Raw genomic sequence first — 22,604 nt, 5'->3', positions numbered from 1 at the left:
ACTCTTTCTTTTCTAGGGCCACTTGGTTATGAATCTTAGGAATTTGTTTAGTAGTTAAGTTATGGCTGTGATTGTGGTAGAGCTTGAGTCTTGGATCCACATGTTTGTGTAGGGACACAATCCAAACGAGACTCTAAAGGACATAGGAATTAGCACAATTTCTACGAGGCTTAGTTTCGATTTAGCATCACATATTGGAATTAGCATCGTTTTTAGGTTTAAGGGAAGATAATTCATCTGGGTTTGTAAGAGAATTACATGGTCGAATACTTAGCTTTAATTCAAGGAAGCAGTATCTTTACAAAATGAGCAGAGACAGAGAACAGAAAGAACAGTTGAGGGCTATACAACATAAACCATGCCAACTTCAAGAAGAGACACTGGTGGCACCTTAAGAGCAACGTCTGCGCCTCTGCAGTTCCTTCTCAGAAAGTTATAGCCATAGTTAATGGCCAGTCTCTTCAACAGAGACGATCCCTGTTTAGCTCGGACATGTGAATGCCCGAGAATGAACGCCGTCCCTGATTGCTGGGCTGCTACGAGATCTTCTAGCTCTTCCTGCAGAAGGGCTTCTGTTTCAGCTTGGGAGTCACCTTCAAAGTCATCGTCTATAGCGAACCTGACTCTCTTTTTTTCTCCCAGTGGCTCCATTTCGATCACATCAGTGATGCTGTCGACAGTTTGGAACCCGACTGATCCGCTTGCAGGCTGCATAGTCTCTTCATAAGCAGATGCGCCTGCAAATGCTACGGTTCCGATCACAGCCAGCCTACGCTCACTTGTTGATTCATTTGAACGTGATGCATCGTCCTCACTGCTAGAGTTGCCTCTTTGTTTTCTGTACCAGTCATAGCTGATGAAGTCTGCCAGTTTCTTGACTAATTCAGATTCAAACGAATCCACGTCCTGGTGATTATCACGGTAGCCATATCGAACAATGCACCGGTATGACCGATGTGCTGCTGGGCCTACTCGTCCAACAAGATACCGCTCAGCAGGAGGTACAAAAGGAACTGGTACTGACTTTATACACACAAAGACAAGGATGCGATGAAATGCTGGGAGGTTAGTGACGAACCGGGAGAAGTTGGCAGGAATACCAGAGGTGAGATCAGTGAAGACTAATCCGATGCCAGGGACGCGAGCAATCCCAAGGCTTGGTCCCAATGCTAGCAACCATTCTAATGAAACCTTGTTGTGAAGATCATATTCATACTTCTTGATGGTTGCATAGTGCCAAACAAACATAATGGTCATGAGGAACAGAGCTAAAAGAATGGGGAGCCAAGCGCCCTCCCTGAACTTGGTCAGTGAAGCTGAGAAGTAGAGCAATTCAACAGACCCAAAGAAGATCAAAAAGGAGAGAGCCAAAAGGGGAGTTTTGTTCCAACAGAGAACAATCACCAAAGATGTAAGACATGTTGTCACAAGCATCACAGTCATTACAGCTAGACCTGCAAAGTAAAAATAAGTGGCCAACTGCTATCAGTACTTTATGGTTTCGACCGTCCTTTTTAAACTTTGAAGCAAGCTAATATCTATCATAGGCAATCAGGAAGAATGGAGCAAGAGTCTGCAACACTTGGTAATTACGGTATCGGTGTGGAAAGTTTGCGAACAAGATTGTTAGGAATGGAATATTTGTATTTCAAGTGGGCAAAACCGAGCTTAAGACGTCTGAAAATGAAGTATGGATAGCGACTAACTCACCCGATGCATTTCCGAGGTGTTTTATGTCTCTAAATCCAATGGTAACAGCAACACAGAGAATCATAAGAGCCCAATTGATCTCCGGAATGTAGATTTGGCCATGGATCTTATCAGAAGTATGAACAACCTTCACCTTAGGGAAGCACCCAAGGGACTGGCTCTGGTTAATAATGGAGAATGTTCCACTGATGATTGCTTGGCTTCCAACTACTGATGCAAGTATGGCAATTATAAGCACTGGCCATCTCACACTCTCTGTTTCCAAAAGCCATTATCAGTAGTCTCCTAAAAATAGCTCGCAAGGAATCGAAACAGTTGAAGAACATCACACTACTTCTAGAATGATAGCTTGGAGATTCTTTTATCAGTGATTGATACCTGGAACAGAATCGTAGAAGCCAATGTTGTTGGTGGTGGTGTGATGTTGAGATAAGTAAGCAGCTTGGCCCATGTATGCCAATATGAGCGCTGGATACACCAGAAAGGTGAAAGCAATCTGAAGGGAGGTGAGGCAGACAGGACAGAGCAGGATTGTCAGTCCATTTGTTTATGAGAATGATTTCTATCCATGTTTTGAACCAACTGAAAAGGAAAGTTAGAACTTAAGAAACCATTGAAAACTGAATAACCTGTATTGCAGTGTATGAGAAGTGACCAAGATCAGCAAACATTGCTTCTGAGCCTGCAATTCAATCAAAATTTGTTTTGGCTTTCCAGCACAGGAAACCAATGATAAGCCCGCAAAACCTCATAAGCATTCTATGTATTAATCTTACCTGTTATGCACAACAATATTCCGCCCAATGACATCCAACCGCTCTTCCTTGTCTTCTCCAAAAACTTGAACATGTAATACGGAGAAAGAGCCTGATAAACATGTGGATTCCATTGTATAATATTGTATATGCCAAGGGTACTGATGCAGAGTAGCCATATCAATACAACGGGAGCGAAGAAGAAGCCAACACGATGCGTGCCATAGTGTTGAAGTGCAAATAGACAAACCAAGATAAAGCATGTGATTGGAACCACTGCATCTGCACAAAGGTAACCTCCTGATTTTAGCTATATAACTTGTATTGAGCTATATAATATGTAATGTTAAACATGTTAACATGTATAGCTCATAGATTATTAATACACTCATAGCTTTTATGAACAGCTTGTCCTGATGTTACTTGACCAAGTCCATGAACAGTTTGTCCTAATGTTATTTGACCAAGTCCAACATTCCTACAACATCTACAAATAGTCAGAGGTACACCAAAACAATCATAGTCCTCGATGTTTGGTCTTTTGTTTTTCTTTGGCATGTTTGGTCTCTTGTTCCACTGATGATTGCTAATAGGATGTTAAATCTTCAGTAGGAGGACACTAAGCTTAAACTCATTTTCTCAAAAAGGTGCTTACACTGATGGTGAGCCTTGGTCATGGATAACTCAAGTCCAGAAACAGCTGAGAAAACTGGACAAAACAAAAACCAAAACCAAAACAATCAAATGCTTGAATGGACTGAAAGAAAATGGAAAAAGAAGAAGATGAAGAACAGTACCAGAAATGGCTGGAGTGAGAAGCCCATCTCCAATAACCATACAAGTCCCAACAAGAACAAGAATCAACAAGGCAGTGTGCAGAGCACTGTGCTTCTCCAGCAGCAATTTAACCTTCGATTGCTTCTTCTTCTCCGGTGGATGTTCAAGTAAATAAGTGGAAAGTGCTTCATCTGCTACTTGTCTGTTGGGAAGAAGGCTCACTTTGGCATGTCTGCAAATTAACGAGTACAGAGCAAAAGTCCCACCTGCAATGGCGATTTGAAAGCAATTCATCATCTGGGTATTGGTTCTTTTTCAATTCTAAGCACATCTGCTTCTTCTTCTTCTTACCTTCACCATTGTCATCCGCTCTGAGAACTACGAAGACGTATTTGAAAAGGGGGACAATAGTGAGAGTCCAGAAGACAAATGACAGAACACCATAGATTTCTTCATTGGTCTCTGAATGTTGGATGTCTTCAGCAAAAGTGCTTCTGTAAACGTAGAGCGGAGAGATGCTCAAATCGCCATAGACGACGCCAAGACTTTGATAGGCCAATACAAGAACCGTTCTCCAAGAACCCTTCTGAAAGAAACCCAAAATTAGAGCCGATTCAACAACTGGGTGTTTCTAGAAATGAAGAAAGAAAGTGAAGTTGAAGCACAGTGAGTCGATTGAACACAAACCTTGTCAGTGTCCCAACAGTTTCCATGCTCAAGATCCATAGCTTCTTTATCTCGATCTTCAAGCTAAATCCTGATGTGGGGCTCAGTTAGCTGTAGATCTAAATGAAATTCAAAGGAAAAAGAAGAAAAAAGAGCTTACAGAAAACCCCTCATTCACCTGCAAATGGAGATAAGATACGAAAAGAAAAGTTATATCAGTTATATCCCTCACTTTTCAGTAAACCCACTTGATATCTATATCAGGACCGCCATTAAAACTCAAAAACAGAGTAGTTTTTGTATATTAAGGATATTTTGGCAAAGGGGCTCATAAATGCAGAATGGAGATGATGGGCCCTCATCATTACATGACAAGATTCTAAGCAACTTCTCTCTTTCCAGTTGGTAAAACAGAAAACTCACTGTTAGTGTTAGCCTCTGTTCTTCAGAGAAGAGAAGAAAACAAGCTTCTCCTTCAATGGCGTCTGAAATTCCTCCTCACAATAAAGAAGAAGTGGGAATCAGAAATGGCAGAATGAAAAGGAAAGAAGATCACGTGAGCTCATGACAGTTGCAAATTAGTCTCACACAAACGAAGCGTCCACCAAAACGTCCGTTTCTCTCTCCTCTCTCCTCTCTCTCTCTCTCTCTTCTAGTTTTTTTTTTTTTTTTTTTGCTAGAAACTTCACAGGATGAAGAAATCAAGGCCTACCCGTCCAAAGATTGAGGAAGATCGTGCAGAACATGCCCTTTATTACATCAAATGCTTGTTTCAATGCCCTTCTTCGTTTCAGTGTTCCACCATTTTTTAAGTTTTACTTTGCTGAAACTCTCTAGCTTTTATCTTTCTTTTGGTGGTGATGTTGATGACCCACTTAATCAGAACCTCCATTTTTGGATATACATAAAGCTTCTGAGTTGTTCTTCAATGGTGATGGGCTTGATGATGGCGATGTCAGTTTTTTTTTTCTTTTCCCCCTTTTGGGCTTATATTTTGAAAGCTTTGGGAATGGTGAATGTGGCTCACAGACAAGAAGGCTTTTTGGGGGGAAAAAGTAAAGATAAATTCAATAAAATTAATCAAACCACTTAAGGAAAAAAAAAACATTAAAAAGACCTAAATTTTAGAAAAAATGAATTTAAATCCTACCAAAATTTAAAAAAAAAAATCATAATAATTGAGTTCAAACCTTGATTATGTTGATAAATAAATTCTAATTTAAGTAAGAAAACATAAAAAAAAACATTTAATTAGGGTAGAGTAAAACCATAAATTAGTAATGGGCCAAGATCCCAATGGGCCAGGAATAGAAATTGAATTGGGGACTCATGGCCCATTAGGCCCATTAGAAAATGACTTTTTCGCAAATAATTTTTTTAGTGAGTAAAATTCGACAAAGTTATTATTATTATTATATATTTATATACATAAAAAAAAAAAAGAATTTATAAGAGTTTTATCAAATCATATTAATATTTAATATCTTTATCATTTTCTTCTTATAAAAATATGTCAAATTAAATTTATTATATGATGTTATACAATCAAATGCTACTCTCTCTTAAATAAAGTCATAGGCAAGTCCATTGCATATTTGATTTTGACATGAAAAGATGGGGTCGATATATACATAAAGTATATTATTAAAAGAGCGGTACCAATAGTGAGTACTCATATGTATTAAAAAGTTGAAAGATCCATGTAAGTTTAACAATAATGTGTATGTCATACGTGTGGCCCGATACTCAACTTTAGAACTTCATTAAAGATGGTAGGTATCATTTTAGAGGACCATGTTACGAACACGAGCCGACCCAATAGCTCATATTAATTTAAACCTATGTCTTAGGTTATTTGTGTTAACAATAAAAAACTTGTTATGGATGAGGCTCTAAATAGCTCCGAGAAAACGTAACCTTAACTATTTATACAATATAAAACTGAGTGGGAGTGGTTCAAATTGCTACCTTAAATAAGCTCTTTGCTTTCAAAGATACAACGACCGTAGGTATCTTATCATCAAATATCGACGGTTGTCTTTTAACATTGCCAGCAAGTCAACCGGCAAGTCAAAACTTGTCAAGCAACCGATCTAACTGTTGTTCCCCATTTCAAAAAAAGTTCAAAAAAAAAAAAAAAAAAAAAAAACATAATGGGAGAAGCAATAATATATAACAAACCACTGTATTCATTTATTAATTTACACTAAAACATGAACTGTAATAATTTCACCAAAACCCCACAAAAATTGAAGAAAAAGGAGAGGTAGAAAAAATAAATACAAAGATTATTCCAAATCTGCAAATCTCCCATACACCGTGTATATATAAATATATATATCTATATATATCTATAGATATATAGATATATAGATATGAAAAATAGAAGCTTTTTCAGTGACCAACACCGGGGCTTGGAACATCACCATACATTCGGTAAGGATCATTGTCCTTTGTTTCATCATCCAAAGCTCCCTCTTCCATGTCTTCATCATGTTCTTGAGCTGTGGTGACAGCCACGCCATAGCACGGTGGACGGCAGGCAGCGTTGCAAACTCGAGCAGCGAAGACGAAGACGGTGAGGGCAAGAAGTAGAAGGGCTCTGATCCTGATGATGTTGGGATGAGCCATGTTGGAGGCTTTGGGTATGGAGGAGGAGAGAAGTGGGTTTGCTTTTGTTCCTTTTGGAGATGAAAATGGGGGATGGTAAAGTGGTTTTATAGAGAGGATCATGATGAGGAACAAGGATGAAGATGGTGTATTTATTAGGATCTTCAAGTGGGTCCTTCATTCCATTCATTGTGCTTTCTAAACTTAATTTAGTTCTTTCGTTCTTTCGTTCGTTCGTTTACCCTAAGTTATTATATATTTATATAAAAGAGTGAAATAGGTAGGGCAGCTCGAAACAAGGAATGCAATCTCGTCCCTGTTTCCATTTAGCTCAGGACGGGAAATTCTCTTTTAACACTGAAATTTCCCGTCTCATTAAAAGACCTGTAAGTTAAATGAACGTCTCTGTATACAATATTATAGAACACAGTTTTCATTCTCTCGATTATCATCTCATTCTCTCTCCTCTTTCTTTCACTCATGGACTTTAGAAAACAGAGGAACACTAATGGTGAAAGTAATGATAGAGTTTGACCACATTTTGCTTCTCTTTGTCTTATTACTTTATTGGGTTCAATTACGCCTTTTGTTTGAGTATTAGTAGGTGGAAGTGTGAGATTTCACAGCTATTGAAGATAGAAACGAACCGTTCTTTATAAGAGTATGAAAGCCTCTCCCTAGCAAACGTGTTTTAAAATCGTGAGACTGACGACAATACTTAACGAGCTAAAACAGATAATATTTGTTAATGGTAGGCTTGAGCTGTTACAAATAGTATCAAAGTCAATCACCTGTGTGAGGCACTGGTCAAGCGTTTCAAAACTGTGTAACGGGCCAAAAAAACAATATCTACTACCGATGAGCTTAAAATCGTGAGGCTAACGACGACACGAGCTCGTATGATAGCAACTTACCGTGTTACGATGTCCTCTAATTCCATCAAATTTAAACCACGCAACCAACCTTCCTTTTCTTTTCCCACTTTTGCCTTCCTTTTTTCTAAATGTTTTCTCTTTCTTTTTGGTGGGGAAAGGGAGAAGGTTATGATGATTAGGGTTTATAAGAAGAAACAAATGAGATTCATTCTTATGCATGTCTTTTCTTTCGGCCACACCAAAAAGTAAACCATCGTCTATTGTGTACTCTTTCCTCCAAAATATCTATTCAAATTCTGATCTTTGTAGAGCTAAAGTTGACTTTAGGGTTTTTGTAATTTAGTTTCGAGTTATTATCATCAGCTTCTTGCACCGTTCAATAGTCGAGTGACCACCTACGTAAAACCCTCTTCTTTGTTCATATCCTCACCCTGTTACGAAGCACGAGCACTTGTTACGCCCTACAACCCTTTATTTTCTCCACCGAACGACTCTCGATCATTCCATCACTGTGAATGTCCAACGAGTACAATTACGATGTGTTAGTTCTTGAGACAATTGACACATCGTAAAGCTCGTATTTATTTATTTATAATTAAAAGGTAAAGTTATGAATGGAATTATGATATATGGATGACGTGATTATGCATGCAACAAGGACAGGGACATTTTGGAGTTTTTAATGAAGTTTGTTAAAGATTTGGAGGATTGAGGATGACGGTGCATGTTAATCAGCCACTATAAAATTATTATATTTATCCCAAACCAAATCATTTCAATCCACGTGGATACTTATTTATTGGCTGTCTAATTTCTAATAATTAAAGCAAAGAAAATAATATTTCACTATTTGCCTGCCGCCTTAACGACCTCTATTAAATGTCCCTTTTAACCTTAAATATCATTCATAAAATTAATTGTTTTGAAATAAATTTTATAAATAAGTAATTTATTATTTTTTTTTTGTCAAAATAAATTATTATATATTTAAGTACATTATTACTGATTTATTAATTATAATAATTTAAAATAAAATAAATTAAGATAGAGAATGTTATCATAATTTTAAATAATATATTTTTATTTCTCATAATTACTTGTAAGAATTTTATTGTATTAATTAACTTCATAATAGTTATTTTTATTAAGCAAAATTATTAATAATCAATTACATTTTAATTTAATTTGCAACGCATATTATAAATAATAAGTATAAACAATATTAATAATTTTTTAATAAAATCGTACAAATTTTTAATTAATTTATTTTACTCCTTTTAACACGTCTCCTTCTATAATAGGTTGATACAATTGATATATATCTTAATCTACGTAGGATCGACATCATTCAATATGTGCGATATTAATTACCATCTTTTAAAGATTCTAATTAAGTTATAATATATTTCTTCTGAACTTCATTCTTTTGATTATCATATATGTTCGGCCTATTGTTATAACATAGATGTTCTCTGACTATAGACTGTCAAGAAGTCAAGCTAGCACATCGGGGGAGGAATTTCCTTATCTGTTCGATTGGATTTTGAATTCTCAATCTTTAATTTCTTGTCATTGTATTTTATGGTACTTAGGTGAGCTAAAAAATCAATCGTATATTAAAAAATATATATATTTTGAGTTAAAAGAGTTTTATGACAGAGAAAAAAATATATTATAAAACATTGAGACAAGAATAAAGTTTTAGGCTTTAGAGAAAAATGCACGAAACGTTTCGAACACGATCGAGAATATGTTCATGGAATAAATAAAAAATTATTATAAATAAAAAAAAGAAAAAAAAAAAAAAGAGAGATTAAGAAATAGAAATATGTCTTAAAACGGACAAAAAAGGAATAATAATAAAGTTTAATTACAAATAAAAACAATATCTTTTAACTTTGAAATCGGGTTACCCTATTTTTCAAAAATTAAATATTTCTTTTAATTAGTTTTCTTTCTCAAAACAATTTTCTACAAAAATTAATTCTGAATGTAAATTAGAAAAGAAAAAGTATATATATATATATAAATCTAATTAATAAAAATACTTCTAGAACTCTCTATTTTCTTTGGAAGAAAATATTTTAAAAAGTTTCAATAATATTCTTACATTTTTTTAAATATATATTTTTAAATATCTTTAAATTAAAAATATATATATATATATATATATATATATATATATATATATATATATATATTTTTTTTTTTTTTTTTTTGTGAATTTTCAAAAATAAAAAATATTCGACTTTAGAAACTAAAATACTCATAAAGTTTTTTCTAATTTCAAAAATATTTTAACTTTTTGTTTAAAAATACTCTTACCTTAAATATTCTATTTCAAAATAATCTTGAACTTTCAAATATAATATTAAAAAACGAGATAATGGGACCATATTTAAAAAATAACCTTAAACTTTCAAATATAATATTACAAAAAGAGATAATCTATGAGGTGTGGTCCCGTTCATATATTGAATGTAAGAACTTTTTTGAACATTTTTTTTATAAAAGTTGAGAGTGTTAATGTTATTTTTAAACTTTTATGGGTATTTTTTAAACATAATATAAAAAATAAGGGTATTTTCTAACTTTTTTTTAAAAAATGAAGAGTACCAATAAAAAAATTAATTTAAAGATATTTTTTGAAGCATGATTAAAATTTAGAATATTTTTTAAACATCATCCAAAGTTATTTATTGAAAGTTCAAGTGTATTTTTAAAATAATTTTCATCCAAAATTAATAGTAATAATATCTTGTCGCATATATTTTTTAAAGTTTTAAGAATAATATAGAAACCTTTTCAAATTTAAATATTTTAATGAAGTTGGGGATATTTTTATTAATTTTTTGAAAATGTAATAACAAATTGGGTTATTTAAGGATTATTCCCTAAAAGAATCTAATAAATATTACACAACTTGTCAGAAGTTGATCAGGAAGAATAATTTCGATCACGATCAAAACATGACTAATAAAATATATTGAGCTTTTTTTTTATTAAAAAGAAATTTATATAAAATTATGAGGCAAAAAATAAAATTATACTCTTTAAATTAATAATTATATCCATTAAATTTAGCAACTTTTATATCTTAATCAATTTAGTCTTGTCATCGGGTCATTACTTTCTTAAGTGTATAAAAAGAATTTAAATGCAGGAATTACGATTAAATGTTGGAATCAAATAAATAATTCTTGAAATTAGGGTTATAAATTGATTTTAGCCATAAAATTATTAGGCATCAAAGCGATTAAAGACATTAATTTTAACACATTCAACTAGTTAAGTTATTATAATCTCAATTAAAAAATCAACCGTTTGAAACTTCAATCTAAAGATAAAGATACATTTGCTGCCTAATCACTTAAACATAAGTCGTCATCCGAGAACGCCACTTATTACACAAGCATAGCTTATTTCCTATTCTTTATTAAAGTCTTACAAGCTCATAAAATGGAAATTCTTCACAGTTTTCTCAGCCTGAAGAGCCAGCGGAATAAGAAAACCCTAACTATTTATCAATCAATCGACACCGACATAAGAAAGTTAGAAGGGAAAGGTGTAAAAGTTTGGACGATTAGATATCTTAAACTTTAGGGGACACGAAAATATATAAAAACTTTGACACATATCCAAACATAACATATTATATATTTAAGCAAACATAGTACTCAAAGTTCATCCCTCTTTACATGAGAGTGACCATTATTTATTTGTTACTATTATAATTAGTATTACATAACCCATAAGCTTAGAGTGAAAGAGGGGAAACAAAGCTCAAATCTATGCGTATAGATAGCATTATTACTGAAGGTAAGATTCAAGGCTCTTGGTGAGGCCATTCATGAGATCAATATACTTGTAAGGAGAAGGACAGTCAGCACGTAGTTTCTCATATTTCAGTATCATAACTGCCAGACAATGGTTTGGTCCTTTTGGCACAACTTTATACGTTGCTTTGAAGGATTTGTAATGCTCGAACATATCTCCATCCAATCCAACCAAAAGCATTGCCATATTCTTATCATCGAATTCCACTCGTTCTTTGAAAAACCCAGCCTTACCGTCTTAACAAATCACATGAACAAAAAGAGGTCAATTACTTAGGAGCTAGAGGGCATTCATGAAAGCAAATGAAAACAAAAACAAAAATGGTAATACTTATACATACCGATAGAGTAATGCCAGATCTTGACTGAGCCATGGCCATGGCTGTCCCAATCCCCTTCATGAACTTCAACTTTTTGGATGTATTTTGGACAAATCTTGGGAACATGAGAAACTTCGTGTTTCCAGATTTTGTAGTATTTCTCAGCTGCTACGTTTATTTTTACTTCACTCACTAACTTTCCAGCAAGAGCCATGGTTTCAATGCTTTCAAAACTCTCTCTCACAAGTAGATTGCCTTACAAAAATACTCAATGCCCTCCCCTATTTATTCATCCTAGTGATAAATTATTTTATCATTTTATTACCTTTTCTATTATTATTATATACACATATAGCATATATTCTTCGTTCTTATGGTGTGGATAGGGACTAACACGTAGTGTTTGCTTTATCATACGCTAATCCAATCAACTCTGCTTAACCACCAATCAACCTAAAAGTTTAACCAAATGGGTTATGGTAAATTTGATTATATCAATGTTTTAACACTCTCTGGTCTGATACCATAATCTTGGAAAATGAATTTAATTTTAGCGCCCTTCCAAATGATATCACTAATGGAGGGAGGGCAGCATGTCAGGTTTCGAGCATGGTAAAATGACTAATTAAGAGAACAGCCAATCTAAACAATAAACTGAAAAGAAAAACAATTAAATTAACTCAATAAACATGGTTTGTAGCTCCTTCTAAGTTGCAGATTTGTCGGTAAGTTTCCATTTGATTCTAAAATTCACTTTCATCCACAGGAGATAAAACCCAACTATAATAGAGTGACTATTAACAAAATTCCTACGAATTGCTTATAAAAGCCATAAAAAGACTTCCTTACACACGAGCAGGATTTCCAGCTCCAACAGGACGAGGTGCTTGGCCTGGCTGACCTGGCTGACCTGGCTTTGGCTGATCATCCTGAAACAAACACAAATAGAATAAGGTAACAAAGAATCAGAGGCCACTCCAAGTATGGCTGCTGAATCAAAGTATTAGACAGACAGATGATACATGATCCAATTAAGGAGCTTGACATGTCAAACTGCAACAAGTGTAGGGGAACCATTTGACCAAGTTGTTAAAAATACAATAATTTGTGGATTCATTTGATAACAAGCATGCGAACACAAAGTACCAAATGCAAAAGTCTCCGAGAAGTCTCCATATTAAATAATCTTTTAAAAATTGTGGCTGGATCCTATGAAGAGTTTCACATATCCATCAATGATAATAGAGAAGCAACAACATTATGATGCACATACTCTTTCCGCTGCCCATCATAAAAATTTAAGAGCATCAAATAATAAGAGTAAATAAAGATGAACAAACTTCATCAAATTCACGGTGAACATTGTGACTTCATGATGACTCAAAGCTATAAATATTTTATGCCAAGATCAACTCATTATAAATCAAAGTTAATATGGTTACTTTTCATTTTAAATCAAAGTTAATATGGTTACTTTTCATTTTAAATCAAAGTTAAAAATATTTTATGCAAAGACTAACCCTGCGTCTGAGGAAGCGCTGTGGTGGTTGCCGATTCCTTCTGTCAGTACGAGATCGAACTCTCACAACATGTGAGTGAATAGCACAGGAAACACAGTATTGCATCTTGGCATAAAGCTTTGGTAGAGTGTATTCTGTACAGAAAACAAAAAACTATATTAGACACTGAATAAAGACATCGTTGATATATGAAGTAAACAAAACGATAGTATGAATGGACAGAATAACTTACGATCATAGACACAGGCTTCTTGGACATCCCTCACAGCAGCCTGCTCAACAATATTCCTCACAAGAAATCTCTTGATCGCCTTGTCCTATTCTCATCAATCAAAACTCATGAAGTTAGATTTAATCATCTTCTCACCTCTTGCTAAAGTATAATTGAATTGCTGTGGTTCAATAGTCAATGAACACTCAAAAGTCACTTTGTCCCGAACTTCAATGTGTTTGAAGCTTAGATAGTCAAATACTAAGTGGTAGAATTGCCACAACTTATTTATTAGCATTACATACATATTCGAACCTTTATTATTTTTGAAAAATTGGGGCTAACTATAATTCTTCTAATCCTTTTAAGAATTGTAAAGACTTTAAGCCTTAGTGTTCTTTCAGAGAAGCTCAAGCTTCCGGTACGAGAGGTACAAACCTCTTATGGTCCAAAGAAGCCATAAGTTTCGAGAAGTTAGAATCTTGCCTCCAGGCACACCTCATCGGATAAGCCATAAGCACTGATTTTCAGTTTAAGAAAACTTACAGGAATTGTAATTTTAACGAAACATTTTCCCCACATTCTGGAAAAAAGAATGCTACTGAAGTGTTTCATCGAAGAGCATTTTAAAATGTAGCAAAATATCAAATCTAGCTCTTTAACTTATCGAGAAAAAAACGCAAACTAAGAATAAAAAACTCATAGACATACTAACATTGTACATAAAAAATCATATCCCCTGAACGTGGCGGACACTTGTACTTTGGCTCGCTCGCAATGGATAGATCAACAAAACAATAAATACACCAGCATTGCACTCAATCAGAAAATCAAAACTAATTAAACACAAAAGGACCAAATTTCGCCGGAAACATTTGCGCGCCATAGAGATTTGACTCCCGCCATAACACTATCTATATATTCATGCAAGAACTGCGGAGAAAGATGAGTACAAGAATAACCTTGGGGCAGCACTTGCCGCAGTTGGAGCAGCGGATGAACTTAACGTGTCCACGACCGTGCTTGTTACGTCCGCCATTCCTGCGCTTGAAAGTCTGGAAGAACCAGTGGTAAAAAGATGAACAGAGAACGATTTACAACAAGAATATCCAGAGAAAAGAGCAATGGGCGAATGATCTTACCATTGTTTCAAAGCTTTAGGTCTTGAGAAGCAGAGAGAGAGAGAGAGAGAGAGAGAGAGAGAGAAGAAACAGCCGATTAGGGTTTTTGCAGTTAGATGTTGAGCAACGGTTCGGAGCTTTTAACCGGTAAACGCGTTATATAAATCGCCAGTCCCGCCGAGCACAACCAACAAAGAGAAAAGAAAATTTGCAAAAATACCCTTTTAACTTAAGGTTTAGTACAATGACCCCTCCAAATTTTCAGTTTTATACATTACACCCCTTCGTCAAGTTTTAGAATTAAATATTTGCTCAATTATATAAAGTATTTATGAACTTCATGCATTGAGTTCTTTTAATTTAAATTATGTCCCTATCGTTTCAAAATTTTCATTTTTACCCTAAATCTTTGAAATTATTTCAAATAGTTACATATCATTATTTCATTTTAGTCCTTTTATTTTTCAATTTTAATAATTTTAAATTTTATATTTTCGAGTTTTATCAATTTTAATCCTTACTTTTGAACATCGATCCTTCTAACTTTAAAATTTGAATATTTAGGCCTTTATTTATAAAATTATGAGATAAATTCTATTAACAATAAAAATAGTCGAATAAAAATGAATTTTTCAAAAGATTTATCAACTCATATAATTATCATTTAAAAGTATAAAATAATACGACAAGTTAATTTGGCGGCCTTTAAAAATTAATATTTTTTATATTAAAAAAAAAAACTCTTATGATCATTGCATTAATGTACAAATATTTAAAGCCATGTTATTTTGACAATGATAGAAAAATAATAAAAATAAATGAAATTGACAATTTACCAACTAAAAATGCATTTTAAATTTTAAATATTATTTATATAATCATTATCATTATATATCATATATATATATATATATATATATATATATATATATATATATATATATATATATATATATATATATATATATATATATATATGAGTGTAAAAGCCTAGCGGGTGCCTGATTATAACACCACAGCAATGGAGGTGCCATTACAAGGCAATAATTTCATACAGCATACCCCCTTCTCTATCCCTACCGCCATCACCGCCGCCGCCGCCGCCGGACACTCACCGGAGACTTCTTAAAAAAAAAAAAAAAAAAAAAAAACAGGAAATTTAAAGGTTGTTCCTTTTTTTCGAAAAAAACTTGAAAAGGAAAGGTTTGTGTGTTGTAATGTTTAGAATTGGGGGCCTTCGAAGGTTTGGCCAAACTGCCAATTGGAAGGGACCAGATTGTTGGCTGTGAGAGTGCTGCCATCGCTGAGTGTGACTTGAAAGGAGAGCCCTTGCCCATTCAAATAGTTGTTGCTCTGCCAGTTTTGCCCCCAATTTCGTGACATCGCTTGCCATCCCGTTCGTGACCCCTTTATGGACACGGAGTGAACGTCCCCCGCCCCGCCCACGTTCGTGATCAGGACAAGGTTGAAGTAGGAATGACCGTTAATTGTGAACCTCACTCCCCCTTTCTTCACACACGACACTCTGTACAAGGGCCCACATGTCAGTATAAAATGAACAACATCATACCATTGTGGAGATCTAATACGATTTACCTTCGGAAGGAGACGGGGACGATTCCAGCGCGGTACTGAGCGATCTGGAGGAAGGCGGGCTCGGCCATGTCGAAGTGCTGGAGGGGAGGGTTGCACCAGCCGCCGTTGTTATTGGGGAGGGCGAAATTGGGGGGGCAGAAGTTGGTGGCAGTGACCTTGATGGTGCCAGGTAGGCACCATTTAGGGTCATTTGTGCAAGTCATTTCGTAGCATGCGCCGCAGCTAAGGCCGTTGTTGAATAGCACTGTGCTTAGCGCCACAGTGTTGGTGCCGTACCCTTGGCTGTACAAGTTGCCATACCCACAAGCTCCGCCCATAGTACCGGAGGCGTCACCGCCGCCATAGAAGGTGGCATGGCCGCTCTCCCAGCCGCCGTAGTCGGCGGAGGCGGAGGGAAAAGAGAGGTGGAAGAGGAAGAAAGGAAGGAGAAGAAGAGAGGGAAATGGTGAAGAAGAAGCCATGAGGGTTTGTGGGTATAGAAGGGAAGAAAGGGAGATTTATAGAGAAAGAGGAAACAGGCCATGTGTGTGATATTCAAAATCAAAGAGGCTTGCATTGGAAACAGAGGAGAAAAATCACATAAATTTAGAACAATTTCAAACCCAAAAAATTAGTTTTTAATTTTTTTATTTTTTTTAAATTTTTTTAAATTTTAAATTTTGGTTGAACCCATTTACGAGGGGATCGTAAGAGCACATGCAAATGTTTGGGATAGGGCTCTCAAAGCTCTGCTATGAACCTCAGGCCCCACTCATTACCTCTCTCCTTAGTTGTAGACGGTAATTGGAGATAGCAAATACGACGCTACCACACTTTTAGATAATAATTAGTGTCTGCTCATGAACTATACAATTAGTCTAATAAAATCGCGACACTTCGGATGGTAACTAGTATAAAGTTGATAGAACTGTGATATTTTTAGATAGCAATTAGTATTAGGTTGATGAGCTATAAAATTAGTCTCATACAGTTGTTATATTTTTAGATTATAATTAGTATTGATTAAATGGTTGGATGAGCTATGCTTAAATTGACAATAGCCGTCAGAAAATTTATATTTTTTAAAAAAATTGAAGTAAATTATCTTTTAACTTCACTTTTGAACTTAATTATATATCATAAAAAGCATATTTGAAAGTCAACCAATAAAAAAAAAAAATCAAGATATATATTTCTGAATGTATTTTAGAGTAATTAAAAACGTATGTTTTATTTTTATTTAATACATGGTATTAATCGAGAATAAAATAAATATGGTCTAATTTTTTTAGTTGATTATCGAGAAAGATAAGAATAAGTTAATACAGAAAAAGAATTTAAAATTAAATAAAATTAGTGTAATTAAAGTGATTTTAGAGATTCGATATAAGCCTCCTCACTCTTATTATTCACTCAGTGTTTGCTCTTTGAGAGCCAAATCAATTTGTTAAAGCAAAAGGTTAAAAAGAAATGTAAATGGTACAATCGAGATTGATTTGGGTCACGAAGCGTACCAACAAATTTGATACCGGAAAGTTAGTTAGTACATAAATATCAGTCTAATTTTGAAAGGAACAGTACATCTAAACGAGAGTGATTTTTGTGATTTATACTAACAATGTGCACCTTCTTTTTTCCGTAACTCGATTAATATTTAATTATGAAAACAATATTAAAAATTCATCATTTTAAAATATATTTTGTACCATGAAATAACAATAAAATATAATTTAAAGAATATTATAATTTGTTAATATCTTTGCGTAATCCATAAGACTTGACCTTTCCAAACCTAAATTAATGCACCGATAACTCTGGCTCATTTCATACCAAGATAAAAATTAATATTTTTTTATAAATTAAAAAAAAATAATAATAAATAAATAAAGTTCATATGTGTGTCGGTTACCCTAAAATAACCGCTGTAATCGTAGATAATAAATTAATTCAGTGAAGAAAATTCATTTTTTACCAAAGATAAAAAAAATAAAAAATAAATTATATTTAAATAAATGTTACTATTTTTTAATTTATTTTTCTTTATTTTCTTTTTTTAAGTCAATAATTTAATTTATTTATTTTGAAACAAAATCTTTGATTTTGTCTCTTTATAAACTTTGTAAAGTTTTGCTTTTTTTTTTCTTCAATCAAACTTTTATTTAGTTTTGTCAGTTTGATATACCATTTTATTATTTCTTAATAATATACGTTATGTGAGATCCCATGTCAGTTGGAGAAGGGAACGAAATATTTTTTTGGTGTAGAAACCTCTCTTTCTAGTGACGTGTTTTAAAATTGTGAGACTGACGATGATACATAACAGGTCAAAGTAGACAATATCTATTAGTGGTGCACTTAGATTGTTACAATACATAAATATCGTGGCCTAGTGTTCAAAATGAGTTAAAATGTGTTAGAAGGGCACGTAGATGTGTTGGAAAATGAATGGATGAGAAGAAACGAGGTGAGGTGTGGTGTGGTGTGGCCGTCAATTGTACAAAAAGAGACCGAATTACTGTTCGGCACACACCCATTTTAAAGGCCCTTTTCATCATCTCAAAAAGTGCTTTTTCATTAATTATAAGTCGCTTTGAAAGCAAATCGAAGCTCGATTGAACGAACTTTGAATATAGATACCGACAAATAGCTCGCGCCTTCAGCTGTTGCCATTTTGTACTTGTACGAATATAGTTAACGTTGTTACGTCATAACAATTACAATTTATTGAACACGAAATTAAAAATTGAACGGGTAAGTTTAGCGATGGTGAAGAAAGTCATTATTGAAATGGGCCTAAGAGTAGCAGCCACATATGTCAGTCACATGAGGTTTTCCCTTTGAAGCAGATTTAAGGGCTGTTGGATGAGTGGCCTACCATGTGCCCTTTAATGGCAGCCCCATGAGGGACCCCATGATCCTTAAAACGTGGACAATAATAATAGTAGCAATAATAATAATAACAACAATAAAACAGAGCAATGTAAACAAAAACTGGAGCTGAGATAAATAAAGAATGAAGAACATGATGAATTGCTTGAAAGAGGATCAAGAGTGACAGTAAATGGGAGTATGAAACAGAGATTCAACCAAGAGAGCTTATCTTTCGATCACAAGAATGATTTTTTCTATCCCGTCGAGTATGACGAAGGAACGAACGAACGACATATGAATGTGGAAAAAGATTGTCTGTTAACAGGGTCAATCTATGAACAAGCCACCTTTTTTTTCGTTACGGGGAGGTCGATGCGTAGGTTGGCGAAAAAATTGGGTTAAAATGTGCTGCTACTTCCACAAATGGATATGGAGGAGGTTTCGGGCTATATTTCTGCGCCTTGGCTACCGATATCGAGACCCTGCAATCGGCTGATAGGATCCTGCTGAAACATTTCTGTCAAGGCGTGTGGTTGGTGGGATGCAACGAACATAGCTTGATGCGGGTTTGGTAAACTAGAATGGAATGGATGAACTTGGGGTCTTTGAGTCCTTTGCGGGTTGTGTCGTTCGGGTTGCGGTTGGGGCTGAAAGCAAGATTGGGGATGTGAAACTTGAAGCATTCCGAAGTTATATGAATCTGTAGCTGTCATTAGTTCCCCGGTCGCAATCTTAAGGCGCTCGACTTCCTTTTTCAATGCTTCGTTAAGAGCTGTATTTTAGAAAACGTCGTCACGTTATTTTTCGTTCAATGGTAAAGGAAAAGTAGGAGTATAATGCACAATAAAAGCTGGCCCAAGGCCAAGACTTTCTGCTGTTACCTAAGGGGAAGTATAATGATACCAAACTCATGACCAAATATAGGTATCATCAATAGCTCTTAAATTCAAACATCTACTCAAGAACAATAAGTTTTAGCAAAGGGAGCATCAAAGTAGGCGAATTTAAAGCAGATGAGAGCAAGTGGATATCATATTATTCATGGACATCTGAAAGCTAAACGAGGAGGGCTAGGTCGTTAATAATACGTAGACGGGGTATATGTGGATGCATACCGTCACGTAAATGCGCTTGCTGTTCCATGGTTTGTAAGCGAAGTTTGAGCTCGGTGTTTTCGGTTGAAAGCCCTGTGGTATCTCTCTGGTAGAAAGAACAAGAAAACAAGATGAAATGGTCAAAGGAAAAAAAGTATGAATCGTTTTCACCGACGCTCAAAGAGAAAAAGAATGAAGAAAACATGTCACCGACGCACAAAGAGAACCGTTATCTCGACCACACTCTAGAAAGATTCCTCTAAGGATTCTATGGTACCCTCTCGCCCCAAAGGCCTCACATCGATGCACACAACCCCGTTTGCCACAAAAACCTTCCTCTCGAAAAGGCGGATGAGGAGGAACTTCTCGATCATCTCGTTATAACATCTCTATTTGGCACACCGAAAACCAAACACCTAAAAGAAAAAATCTCCGACTCCATTTATTGTGAAAATCCAAGTGTTTTTCTAGAGCTTTTTGTAACAGTCCAAGTCCACCGCTAGCAGATATTGTCTTTTTTGGGTCTTCCTTTTGTAACGTGTCTGTTGGGGAGAGGTTTCCACACCCTTATAAGAAATGCTTCGTTCCCCTCTCCAACCGACGTGGGATCTCATATTTTAACCATAGAACTTAGAGGGCAACTCTAAACATCTCAAGCCCTCAGCCCTAAACCCTCGAAAAAAAGTCTACAATTTCAAGAGGAATAATTACCAAGTGTATAACGACTAGAACATCTAGTGGTTTCATCGAGGTCTCCGGTTGAAAAGATGGCCCTACGAGTTCGGTTATCACTTTCTAACCAACTAGCCCAAATAACCACACCCACCAAAGATCTTATCAGGGTAGCTAAAGAAACGTAGACTCAACATCGAACCGCTCGGGCCTAACTAAATAGCATCCTACAGAACTGAAGAACCATCAGCCACAAATCTTTAGAAATAATAACAAATCAAAACTCAACGTGAACTTGGCAAAAAAATTAAAACCTGGTACAATGTGAGCTGCGCAGAAAGAGTTGTCGCTTCGGTTTGAAGGCTTTGAACTTTTCTCTCAAGCTCCATTATGTAGCGAGCTTTCCTCTCTTTCGACCGAGCAGCAGACTGTCTATTCGCCAAAATCCTGCAAGCGAAGTTCGGTTCTATTACCGCCCCTATCTTTGAAAAGACGATAAAACCAGCTGCAAATATCTTAACGAACTAGAAACAGGAAATGCTCATAAAGACAGCTGCATGAACAGTTAAACAAGCTCAGAATGTCCAACCAAACATCAGACATAAACGATATTATGAAGTTCCAAGTGCTTAAGAACACTTTTTTAGGTCGTTAGAAAGTTATTCCAAACAAGCCCTATCGTTCTTCTCCGTTTCTTTGATTCATAAGGTAGTGACCCTACAATATTTGGTTGTCACAAACCTAGTAAGCTTTAATCTCACAAGAATCTCTCCTAAATCTCATATATAGCTAAATCCGCCCGACTCGTAACTAATGATCACGAAATCGATCTCCATACATCGGTATTTAACATGGTATCAGATCCGAAGATCCTGAGTTTGAACGTTCCTCCCCAATTAATAGTGATTTTCACTTGTAGGCCAACCATCTGAATTTGAACTAGTTCCCATTTACTCAAACGAAATCAACATTCAGTAATTCGATCTTCCAGCTATGAAGCAAAAGTCCAAGCGACAAGCAAGCAACATATGTAAGGATCAGATTACACAGACACATTGCCATTACAGAGCCTAAAACCAAAAGGGCACATTAGAATAGAATGGTACAGTACCTCTTAGCTCGCTTAGGATCAATAGTCCACAACTCTGCAAGTTTATCGGGATCCATGGCCTTCTTAGCCTCAATAGACTCCATAATGGAAGACCCATCAGCGGAATTGCTATGACGGTGTCTCGGGCGGGAGATTTTCTCCCCATCGACATTCTCCGCCGTAGCACCGCCGCCGTCTGCCATTTCAGATTTCGACGACGACCGATTGTCGATTTTGGATCCGATCTTCTCAATGTCCATAAAGGTGCACAATAGATCATCCTCGAAGCCCAGATCTCCAAATCCAGAGGAGGGACCATCGAAAGGGTCCGAGACGAGATCGAGATCACTCGGAATCCGGAAATGGACCTCGGAATGGGCTCGGCGGTGGAATGAACCGCGAATAGGGGCGGTGGGATTGGAAGAGGAAGCCATTTGGTTGGAAGGGTCAGGGATTTCCATGGAATTGAAGGTTTTGAGCTTCCTCTTACAGAGAGAGGGTGTTGATGGTGTTGTTTGGGAAATCAAAGTGGGTCATGTCCCTCCATACTCGTGCTTTGTTTTTGGGCGCACAGAGAACTTTTTTGGGTTTGTTAGAATTTTTTATTTATATGGAACAGACACAAGAACGCGGCGCAGATGGAAATTGGAATTGGAATATGTTCTTTATTACCAAAATCATATGCAAATGTCTCTCTCTCTTACAGTTGAACTCAAAATAAATGATAAAAAAGTAAAAGATTGTTCTTATAGCATTTCCTTTCTTTTTCAAAAAACCCTTTTCATTTAATAATATGTTAAAGATAAAAATTCGACTCGATATCATATTTGAAATCATGAATTTTTAGAATCGTATGATATTGTCCAATTGATTATAAACTCCATTGTATTTGATATTGTCA

At 35.3% G+C, this 22,604-nt stretch overlaps 5 protein-coding genes and 1 long non-coding RNA gene across 17 annotated transcripts; 1 reads left to right on the top strand and 5 right to left on the bottom strand.

The window, feature by feature from the left end:
- Window positions 1-259: 259 nt before the first annotated feature.
- Window positions 260-4,762, bottom strand: LOC111794557 (potassium transporter 2). Of its 11 annotated transcripts, XM_023676609.2 has the most exons (12): window positions 4,621-4,762; window positions 4,332-4,393; window positions 4,069-4,086; window positions 3,930-3,999; window positions 3,594-3,828; window positions 3,263-3,508; window positions 3,121-3,174; window positions 2,487-2,747; window positions 2,340-2,392; window positions 2,089-2,206; window positions 1,711-1,965; window positions 260-1,454 (listed from the first exon to the last, which is right to left on the bottom strand). In XM_023676609.2, exons 4-12 carry the CDS (start codon window positions 3,966-3,968, stop codon window positions 343-345), a joined length of 2,373 nt encoding a protein of 790 aa, XP_023532377.1. In that variant the 5' UTR covers window positions 3,969-3,999; window positions 4,069-4,086; window positions 4,332-4,393; window positions 4,621-4,762; the 3' UTR covers window positions 260-342. The 11 variants fall into 11 exon arrangements, with proteins under 11 accessions (XP_023532377.1, XP_023532410.1, XP_086985088.1 ...); XM_023676642.2 differs by lacking the exon at window positions 4,069-4,086; XM_087128962.1 differs by lacking the exon at window positions 4,332-4,393 and having other exon boundaries at window positions 3,594-3,825; window positions 4,621-4,723.
- On the top strand, window positions 2,616-4,837 carry LOC111794625 (uncharacterized). Of its 2 annotated transcripts, none has more exons than XR_002815121.2 (3): window positions 2,616-2,757; window positions 2,873-2,968; window positions 3,113-4,837. It is a non-coding gene; the product is annotated as an uncharacterized LOC111794625 (long non-coding RNA). The 2 variants fall into 2 exon arrangements; XR_002815118.2 differs by having other exon boundaries at window positions 3,075-4,837.
- Window positions 4,838-11,028: 6,191 nt separating this feature from the next.
- LOC111794534 (MLP-like protein 328) lies at window positions 11,029-12,048 on the bottom strand. Its single transcript, XM_023676571.2, has 2 exons — window positions 11,571-12,048; window positions 11,029-11,466 (listed from the first exon to the last, which is right to left on the bottom strand). Exons 1-2 carry the CDS (start codon window positions 11,761-11,763, stop codon window positions 11,204-11,206), a joined length of 456 nt encoding a protein of 151 aa, XP_023532339.2. The 5' UTR covers window positions 11,764-12,048; the 3' UTR covers window positions 11,029-11,203.
- Window positions 12,049-12,192: 144 nt separating this feature from the next.
- Window positions 12,193-14,585, bottom strand: LOC111794546 (small ribosomal subunit protein eS26x-like). Its single transcript, XM_023676582.2, has 5 exons — window positions 14,423-14,585; window positions 14,243-14,335; window positions 13,302-13,386; window positions 13,070-13,203; window positions 12,193-12,478 (listed from the first exon to the last, which is right to left on the bottom strand). Exons 1-5 carry the CDS (start codon window positions 14,423-14,425, stop codon window positions 12,395-12,397), a joined length of 399 nt encoding a protein of 132 aa, XP_023532350.1. The 5' UTR covers window positions 14,426-14,585; the 3' UTR covers window positions 12,193-12,394.
- A 949-nt stretch (window positions 14,586-15,534) lies between these two features.
- EXPA8 (expansin A8) lies at window positions 15,535-16,488 on the bottom strand. The gene is made up of 2 exons (XM_023676570.2): window positions 15,998-16,488; window positions 15,535-15,926 (listed from the first exon to the last, which is right to left on the bottom strand). Exons 1-2 carry the CDS (start codon window positions 16,456-16,458, stop codon window positions 15,623-15,625), a joined length of 765 nt encoding a protein of 254 aa, XP_023532338.2. The 5' UTR covers window positions 16,459-16,488; the 3' UTR covers window positions 15,535-15,622.
- A 2,486-nt stretch (window positions 16,489-18,974) lies between these two features.
- Window positions 18,975-22,317, bottom strand: LOC111794513 (bZIP transcription factor 18). The gene is made up of 4 exons (XM_023676559.2): window positions 21,725-22,317; window positions 20,928-21,060; window positions 19,963-20,047; window positions 18,975-19,619 (listed from the first exon to the last, which is right to left on the bottom strand). The coding sequence occupies exons 1-4, from the start codon at window positions 22,162-22,164 to the stop codon at window positions 19,294-19,296; spliced, it is 984 nt and encodes a 327-aa protein (XP_023532327.2). The 5' UTR covers window positions 22,165-22,317; the 3' UTR covers window positions 18,975-19,293.
- Between the last annotated feature and the right edge of the window lie 287 nt (window positions 22,318-22,604).

The sequence above is a fragment of the Cucurbita pepo genome, chromosome 1, assembly GCF_057944985.1.
Source record: "Cucurbita pepo subsp. pepo isolate OVF chromosome 1, ASM5794498v1, whole genome shotgun sequence".
NCBI classification, from domain to species: domain Eukaryota; kingdom Viridiplantae; phylum Streptophyta; class Magnoliopsida; order Cucurbitales; family Cucurbitaceae; genus Cucurbita; species Cucurbita pepo.
Note: the sequence above shows the minus strand (reverse complement) of the source record. Positions and strands in the feature narration are given on the sequence as shown.